Raw genomic sequence first — 8,995 nt, 5'->3', positions numbered from 1 at the left:
GGACAACAAAGCCTGCTGCAGGTGAAGGGGGAAAAATCCATGACCGAGGGGGTTAGAGAGGGTCGTAGGAAGGCCCTGGGAGCCGGAGGATGCAGAATACACGCGAAAGGAATCAGAGAGGGGCATGAACACCTGCGCCGCCCCTGCAGCATGACAGGTGGGGGGGGGGCAGACAAGCGTTCCCTCCTGATGGTGACCTCCTGAGGGAAGCCTGAGGTCAAGGGGGTAGCAGGTAAGGGAAAGCAGGGAGGGAGACAGCTGTAGCAGGTGGCTCAGAGGCAGAGTGACGCCGCCGGGCCGGGGTGGCGGCCGGGGCTGTGGCTGGCTGGGCTGCTGAGTGGCATCAGAGTGGCCGCAGCCACCTCGGGCAGCAGAGAGGCAGCTGGGCTCGAGCGGAGGAGGGAGCGCTGCCGCTCCAGCGGGGCCCGAAGCCGCTGCCAGAGGGCCGGAGTATGTCTGTCACTTCACACAGCGCAACTACACAGACCACACTGGAAGGGATGACAAAACGATTTGATTCAGTAGCCAGTAACAGGAGAACCCATCGCTTACACACGAGTTTATTTGCACGACTGTGCTTTTACTATAGATTAAAATTTAATATAACTTAATTCACATATAAAGACACCTCTGGGGACTATGTGGATACGACATGGCCTGGGGTTAAGTGAGTAACTGAGGTCATGACACACTCAGGCCTGGGCAGACACCAGCTTGCTCATGCCGGAGAAGTAGGATTTCTCTCTCTCACTCATCACTTCGAAATGCAGCGGCCTCCTGCAGAAGTTGCACTCGGCTGAGGAATGTGGCTTGAGTTCCAGCCCCACTCGCTTCCACGTGGCCAGCAGGTTCTCTGTGAGGAGAAAGTTTTCAAAAATTGAAGGGAGTATGCATCCAAGAGAAGTGCAAACACAGGTCCACACAGAGAGTCGAACACAAACGTTGGCAGTAGCGTTCTCTCCCTAACAGTCAAAAAGCAGAAACAACCTAAATGTCCACTGACTGATGAACAAACACCATGGGGTGTACCCGCACCGAAGATCATTTGGAACTAGAAAGAGAGAGGATTCATGTTACAACGCGGATGGGCCCGGAGAACACTGTGCTGTCAAAGCAGCCAGACACACAGGACCCATGCAGTGTTACACGGAAAGGAAAGCACGGGCACCTCCACGGGGCAGAGAGGGTGTCAGCAGCTGACAGGGGCTAGGGAAGGGGGAATCACGCAGTGGCTGCTTGTGGGTATACGGTCTCCCTCGGGGATGATGAGAATGTTCTGGAATCAGACAGCGTGGATGGTTACACAACATCACGATGTACTTAGAATCCCTGGAACTGTATACTTTATAAATGTATTTTAAAGATTTTATTTATTTGCTAGAGAGAGAGTGCACGTGAGAGTGAGCAAGAGCACAAGCAGGGGGTGCTGCAGGCAGAGGGAGAAGCAGGCTCCCCGAGAGCAGGCAGCCTAATGCGGGACTCCTGGGGTCGTGACCTGAGCCGAAGGCAGCCGCTTCACCAACTGAGCCACCCAGGCCCCCGGAACTGTATACTTTAAAAGCGTGAAATTAAGGGTGCCTAGGTGGCTCAGTCGGTGAAGTGTCAGTGACTCTTCTTGATTTTGGCTCAGGTTGTGATCTTGGGGTCATGAGATCGAGCTCTACACTGTCGGGCTTCGTGCTCAGAGGGGAGTCTACTTGGGATTCTCTTCCTCTCTCTCCCTTTGCCTGTCCCCATTCTCCTCCCTGCACTCGAGCACTCTTTCTCTCTAAAATAAATGACTCTTAAAAAAAAACACAGGGTGACATTTGTGGTATGTGAATTATATCTCAATAAAGCTGTTAAAAAAAAATAAGTAAAAACTAAAACACAAAACCCAACTCTGGCTTTGCTGTCCACAGCTTCGGGGCAGAAGCCACTCCAACATTGTTCCGCTACACTGAGCCTTCCTGACAGAACGGCTCCAGAGCCTGCAAGGCAGCAAGACCATCTTGGGGGCAGGAGGTCAAGGCGACCATGGCTGAGAGCAGCCCCTCAATCTTTGCCTTGAGTATGGACACAGAGGGGGCTGGGATGGCTGAACAGAACTGCAGCCATATAAAATACTGAACAATTACTCTTACGAGAAGAGGTTAGGTCGGGGGTTGCCTCAGGGACTCTACATCAGAGAAAGGGACAGAAGCACAAAGCTGAGCCCCAGAGGGCCCGGGCTGACTCAGGCCTTCAGAGGCCTCTCTACTCCCTGCACTAGCCACTTGTGTGCATCCCTGAAATCAACCCAACAAGGGGGCACTGGAAACAGTGGATGGATGAGCAGGGACGAGCCCTCAGAGCTTCTAAGTTGTGTCTGCACCGCCTAAAGCGAATCCAACAACTAAATGTCTTTTACAGGGTTATACCATCTGAGGGCATTCTCAATTACTTGGAGAGAAGAAACGAATCTGAATGCCTTTGAAGGGCTTCAGTTACGCACACCGCAAGGATGGCTTTGTGCAACTTTCCAGCAAGGCCCTGCTGCTCTGCACGTACTCACCAAGGAAGTAGCTCATCATCTGCGGTGTATGGTGGGGAGTGGGGGCAATCCGCAGGAGCTCCTCCCCCCGGGGCACCGTGGGGTAGTTGATGGCTTGGACATAGATGTTATGTCTGCTCATTAGCTCGTCACAGACTTCGGTGTTTTTAGCGGCATCTGCAACCTAAGATTGAGAACAGAAGGTAAGGTCACCACAAGACAGACCACCCCTCAGCAGCGATTTAATGAACACAGCCCGTGGGAGGCTCAGGCTCCAGCGGTGATGCCAGCTGCCACTTAAAGGGCCCAGGAGTGCTTAGTATGGACCAGAGACCTGAAGGCTCATTAGAAGGAGAGTTCACACTCACTTCCCTGCCGGGTTGCAACTCCAGCTGCCACCAGCTGATCCTCCTACCCAGGGATGTGTATAACCGTGGGAATGAAGCGGCTTTGATTATACTGGCTATATTAATTCTACTAATTCAACTGTGACACCAACAGGGCTACTGTTCACAGTGGGAAGGACAAGACCGATTTTGAAATTAACTGAATAAAAAGTCAGACTTCAAAGCTAGCCAAGTGGAGCCTTCCGGAACTTTTCAGACAGAAGCTCTTTTAAGGCTAGTGCTCGGGAGAAGGAACCTCTGCCCTAGCCCGCTGGGTTCAAAGGCTCCATTCTCACTGTGAAGTCAGCCCAAGGCAGAAACTGAGCAGAGGGCCATGGACTACAGCCCCTTGCCCTGGCCCAACTTCAAGGTATGGACCACAACACAACATCCCAGGTCCTGTGCCAAGGCACAGCCCCCAGCAAGTCCAGTCCCAGACGCGCCATTACCTGGACAGGGATGATGTGACTGGGGCAGTGGACGACCGGGAGGCCTGCGTCCATGAGCATCTGCCTCATGAGCTTGACGTTGCGCTGGTGCTGGCGGCGAAGCGCCCGTCCCTCGGCGCTCTTGAGGATCCGCACGGACTCCAGGGCTCCGGCCAGCAGCATGGGCGGCAAGGAGGTGGTGAAGATGAAGCCGGCCGCATAGGACCGTACGGTGTCAATCAGAGAAGTTGTGCTGGCGATGTACCCTCCGACACAGCCAAAGGCTTTACCTGTGAGGAAACAGTCTCATTTATTCCGACAACAGCCCCAGCATGTGCCCAACAGGGCGCTGCAGAGCCTCAGAGCTCTTTTCTCTTTATCCTCTCTACGTGTCCTAAGACTCAAGTCCAGCCTGAGGACTTGAGAGAAGACTCAAGTCCTCTCTGAAAGGGAGAGAGTGGAGGTTAGAGTCCTCCCCTAATCACAGGACCTAGCTGGTATCTGACGAGGACCGAAGCACAGGTCTCCGCAGCAGTCCTGACGCTGAGCCATCTGTCCCCATGTGCTTGAACAGCAAGCTGCAGCCTCTCTTCCCCTGCCTTTCCCACCTGGACTTCCTTCTCTGTTAGGTGCCACCTGCCACAGCATGCACAGTGTGCGCCGCTCTCTCTGTCCTCTCACCGTGAGTAGCACCCCGGAGCTGGAATGTAACCCAGCTAAGAGGTGAGTTGTTTTGGTACAACCAGTATTATTTCCTACCAAAGTCAACACAGGACTCTGATAAGCGGCACTGCCCAGAGAAACATGAAAACTCAGAACTCGTTAGGGTTGATTGAGGGCCAACCTCAGTTCTTAATTCTCCTTAATTCCTTTTGTATAATCTGTATCTCAAATTTCAGGATTAAGGACTGCAGAAGAGTCCTTCTAGATGTTAACATTGTGTTCTGTAATGAACATTCCTGCTTGAACCCCATGCAGGGTGGGGTTGGTGTAAGCTCTTAAACAGTGGAAAGTTTCTCTCCCAGCCCGTTCCAGCACACAGAGACTATACATACCTCACAGAGCCCCTGGCACGGGAGCTCGGTGGCAGAAAAGGGCTGCTGGAATGAAGACACATGAACAAGTGCTTTCCTCCTCGCAAGGCTCTGCCCTGCAACCTCTTGGCTCTCCTGGTCAACCCAATGCTCCCAGCCCCCTGACCGTGCCAAAGGACACTCTTTTTTTTTTTTTTTTTTAAAGATTTTATTTATTTATTTGTCAGAGAGAGAGGGGGAGAGAGCGAGCACAGGCAGACAGAATGGCAGGCAGAGGCAGAGGGAGAAGCAGGTTCCCTGACAAGCAAGGAGCCCGATGTGGGACTCGATCCCAGGATGCTGGGATCATGACCTGAGCCGAAGGCAGCCGCTCAACCAACTGAGCCACCCAGGCGTCCCCAAAGGACACTCTTTTTGGCCTGCCCTTCCTTTACCAAGTGCAGGCTGTGAACTGGCATTTTAGCTAAGTGTTACCTGGGTCTCCCAACTGCCTTACTAACTTTGAAATCCTTAGATTTGTTTCATTCACATTTTCACTCTCTAGAGTCCTCACAGGCAGAGAATGTCTATGGTAATTGCACACAATTCGTTTACCTTTATCACAAAAACTGAGGTAAGGTCTGTTATCTCCATCATATAAGTTGCCCTACTTTGCACAAGTTGTTAGGCCACCTCACTTTTATGAGAAACCTACATTTACTTGTTTTCGCTAACTGGAAGAAATCTGAAGAGGACTTTCACTTTTACGATAAAAGGTGAAAAGTGAAAATAGCCTCTGGTGTGTGGCAGCGAGCCACGACAGAGGCAGTGCGCACCCCAAGCAGTGAGAGCGGCCCCGCCAAGCCCCGGCCCCGGGAACCGCTCAGCATGCCAGCGGCCCAGCTTTGACCTCGGTCTGTAAGCAGATTTGTCTTTGCTTTACGCCATTTTGGCTCATGCAAGGTTGCAAAGGAACACTCTACTTTTCGGGTAGTGGGGAAATCTGTATTGGTGAGGAAGCTGCGGGGCAGAGAGAGGAAGCTGCAGCCCAACGTCACACAGCTGGGGAGTCAGGCAGACAGGATTCACAGCTAGCAGGCAGCACGGCGACAGCGCCCAGCTCTGTGACACAACGCTTCTCACCCAGAAGGAGCAAATACAAACTAGAGAGGTCAGTGCTTCATGACACCTGAACCTCCAGGTCCTCACGAATGTTCCAGGAGAACAGCACTACATCTTTTTTGTTTTTCTTTTAATACAACAACAATCTGAAGTATAGAAAGTGAAGGCTGTTGCCATGCCATGTAGCTAGAACCACAACCACATTTGGAATGAGCTTGAATGGCAACAAATAACATTTCTGTCATGTGAGGCTGAGATTTACTTTGGCTCTGGGAGCCATGCCTCCATGATTCAAGGAATTCTGCTAAGCTGTACCACCACTGAGAAGATAGAAACTCATCCAGAAAGCGGCCCAGGTTTCACAGGCCATCGCCTTGTCTCCTCACCTGATCCCAGATAGTCCTTGACCTTGTTCGAATAAAATTTTAGTGCAGATTACAGAATGTGCAGAGTATACATACCAAGCGTTCCAGAAATGATGTCCATTTTCGGCATAACTCCATCCCGATCGCCAATCCCTCCGCCTCGAGCCCCGTACAGTCCCACTGCGTGGACCTCATCCACGAAGGTGATTGCTCCAAACTCATGCGCCACATCACACAGCTCTTCCAGCGGGCACACTGCTCCTGAGGAGAGAACACAGACTACGCTGAAGAGCTCGCTACTTCACAAATTTCTGTTTTGGTAAGAGTCAGAACAAAGTAACTTCTGTTCTAAAGGTATCACTTTTAATATTGGGAAAAACAATGAACTTCCCCCAGTTTCTAGGTCATTTGGGGTCTCAGAGCCTAGTAAACTAGAGCCAGAATAAAAAATCTACATTCACCCAAACCTATACAATACAATCCATCAAATACAAAACCCTAGCAGAGTAAGAAGAAATTGCAAAGACAAAATAAACATCACACTTTCAAAGAGTCCAGGCCTAGTTTTTCATCTAAGGTCTCAGACAGTCCTCTACTCAGACTTACCATCCATGGAGTGGACGGTTTCAAATGCGACAATCTTGGGGACTGAAGGGTCAGATCTTTGCAGCAGCTCTCTGAGGTGGCTGACGTCATTGTGGCGGAAGATGTACTTTGGCACCCGGCTGTTTCGAATCCCTTGGATCATGGAGGCATGGTTCCCAGAATCAGAGTAAATCTCACAGCCTAACATGATAAAAACAAAAACAAGACACTACTTATTGCCATCTACACCAAAGACAAATTATTTCTTAGACAGGGACAACGGACTTTGCCCTGAACGTGCCACTTTGCCTGGGAGGAAATACTCCTGGCCAGTTTCTTCCTGGGAAAATCGTGAGCTAGTGCTTCCCCTTTGAAAAGACCCACAGGTATAGAATAACCCAATGGAAGACAACCAATCTGCTTTTAAATCTGGCCACCTCATTCCAAACTCCATCAAAAGGTAACCATGAGTGAGTAAGAGAATTCTCCAAAGGATTTTCTTTGAATACTGAAGCAATCAGCTTAAGGACAAGCCCTTCATTAGTACCATTTGCTACTGCAACCTCTCGCAATAAGTGAGCACTTCATGTTTCAAGAAGAAGTGCTCCCAGATACTATCATTGCTCTTAACTGTTTGTGGGAAGCCCTCTGTGTTGTCAATATCCCTGCTATTCCCTGAGACTCCTCAACTCTAAAAGCACCCAGGACAGGCTTCCTTACCCGGCATCATCCTAGCCAGAGTGAAGAGGGTTGAGTCGTTGGCCACAAAGCACGAGGAAAACAAGAGTGCTGCATCTTTGCCGTGCAAATCAGCCAGCTCCTGCTCCAGGTCCACGTGGAATTTGCTGGTTCCAGAGATATTTCTAGTACCACCTGCTCCAGCACCATGCTGTTTCAAAGTGTCCCTTTTATTTAAAAAAAAAAAAACAAACGGGGGGGGGGGGGCAGAGAGAAAATAAGCCTCACGGTTCTGAACACTATGTGACTCATTCCTTTCCCCAGGCGCTAGGACACTGAATCTTAAGTTCATCTAGCAAGTCTCTCATGGTGAAACCAGGGGTCAGAAGTTTCAGCTGACTTCAACTTTAGACTAGGTGGCAGGTGTCAACACCAGGGTGGGGATCTCGTAAATACCTCCAGGGATCATCAAGAACAAGTGTTTATCAGTCATTAGGTACTTAGTATTAGCTGATTCCTCAGGCGTGTTTTCTCTGACAAACATCCTTCTCTCCAGACACAATTATCAGTCTCTACAGGCATATCTTGGATGGTGGTTACCTGAACCTAAACCCTCCGGAAACCAGTCACATAATGTTAGGAGAGATCTCTTACTATACCTCAGACTGGACTCTCTTTAGCGAGCCTCCTTAGAGATTTTGGCAAGCAACTCTCTCAAGTGTCTCTAGCCATGGCCAACCTCCAGAAGCACATGAGTGCCAGGACCTAACATCCTCGTTAATGTCTTTCCTCCAGTGCTGCTAGATTTGTACCTCTCCATTCACCTGTGCAAAGAGGCCTGGGCTTGAAGGCGCACCCACTTGAGGAGTGGTAGGAAGTGAATGGACACGAGTAGTCAACGAGCCCATATACTCGAACCCTCACACACAAAGGGGCTCCACCACCTACTTGTGAATTCCAGTCTAAACGTCATCTGTAGATATCTTTAAAGGCTAAGACAATATTTTGTTATGGCACACTTTCAGCTTCTGAATATTGCCCCCCATAGACGATCCAATCCCTCTAAATCATCAATGTCTTGCCAAATAACGTCAGTGGTATCTGAAAGCTGAGGGCTACTTACATGACTGCCCCGCATACTCGTGGATGACGACTCATTCCTAGGTAGTCATTGCTACACCAGACTGACACCTGCTTTTTGGTGATCAGGGAGTCCGAATAGTCATCTGCCATGGGGAAAATGTGAGCTCTCCGGTTCACAGTTTTAAAAACTCGATAGGTATGGTCATTTTTTTTCTCTTCAATTTTCTTCTCAAAGAAATTATCATATTGAAAAGTTGAAACAGCTAAAAACCAAACAAAAGACAGGACAGAATGGCGGTTTGGAAGCATGTCTGGCTTTTGGCAAAAGATCTGGCTCCCAACCCATGACCCCAGTTTGGTCATCCAACAGCAGAGCAATTCTGGACAAATGTGAGTCATTCCTTTCCCCAGGAGCTAGGATACTGAATCTTCCGTTCAACCAGAAAGTCTCTCGTGGTGAAACGAGGTATTCATGATATCCTCTTGACAAATTAATGCTCATGTGAGCAACTCATAGGATAACTTCATCTTGAGAACATGAAGGTCTCAAATGAGACTGCATGTGTGAACCGCTTAGCACAGGGCTGGGGCAGAGAAGGGTAGGTATTAAGGTTACCAACAGGGTTTGTATTTACTATGGCCAAGAACACCTACCAGCATCAAGCAAGAGACATGGTTTTTTTTTTTGTTTTTTTTTTTTAAAGATTATTTATTTATTTATTTGACAGACAGATCACAAGTAGGCAGAGAGGCAGGCAGAGAGAGAAAAAGGGAAGCAGGCTCCCTGCCAAGCAGAGAGCCCGACGTGGGGCTCGATCCCAGG

The 8,995-nt window shown here is 49.6% G+C and overlaps 1 protein-coding gene across 1 annotated transcript in view; it reads right to left on the bottom strand.

Moving 5' to 3' along the window:
* Positions 1 to 544: 544 nt before the first annotated feature.
* LOC111143821 (5'-aminolevulinate synthase 1) overlaps positions 545 to 8,995 on the bottom strand; it is a 13,877-nt gene continuing 5,426 nt past the window's right edge. Inside the window, exons 5-11 of the mRNA XM_022497739.1 lie at positions 8,213 to 8,435; positions 7,132 to 7,316; positions 6,433 to 6,612; positions 5,923 to 6,087; positions 3,348 to 3,616; positions 2,534 to 2,696; positions 545 to 853 (exon numbers count right to left, since the gene is read on the bottom strand). Of these exons, the coding sequence (XP_022353447.1) occupies positions 693 to 853; positions 2,534 to 2,696; positions 3,348 to 3,616; positions 5,923 to 6,087; positions 6,433 to 6,612; positions 7,132 to 7,316; positions 8,213 to 8,435 (1,346 nt within the window). The 3' untranslated portion in view covers positions 545 to 692. The remainder of the gene's footprint in view (positions 854 to 2,533; positions 2,697 to 3,347; positions 3,617 to 5,922; positions 6,088 to 6,432; positions 6,613 to 7,131; positions 7,317 to 8,212; positions 8,436 to 8,995) is intronic.

This window comes from Enhydra lutris, unplaced genomic scaffold, assembly GCF_002288905.1.
Source record: "Enhydra lutris kenyoni isolate GAN:26980312 unplaced genomic scaffold, ASM228890v2 scaffoldscaffold10, whole genome shotgun sequence".
Lineage (NCBI taxonomy): Eukaryota > Metazoa > Chordata > Mammalia > Carnivora > Mustelidae > Enhydra > Enhydra lutris.
This window is presented reverse-complemented; position numbering and strand designations above follow the sequence as displayed.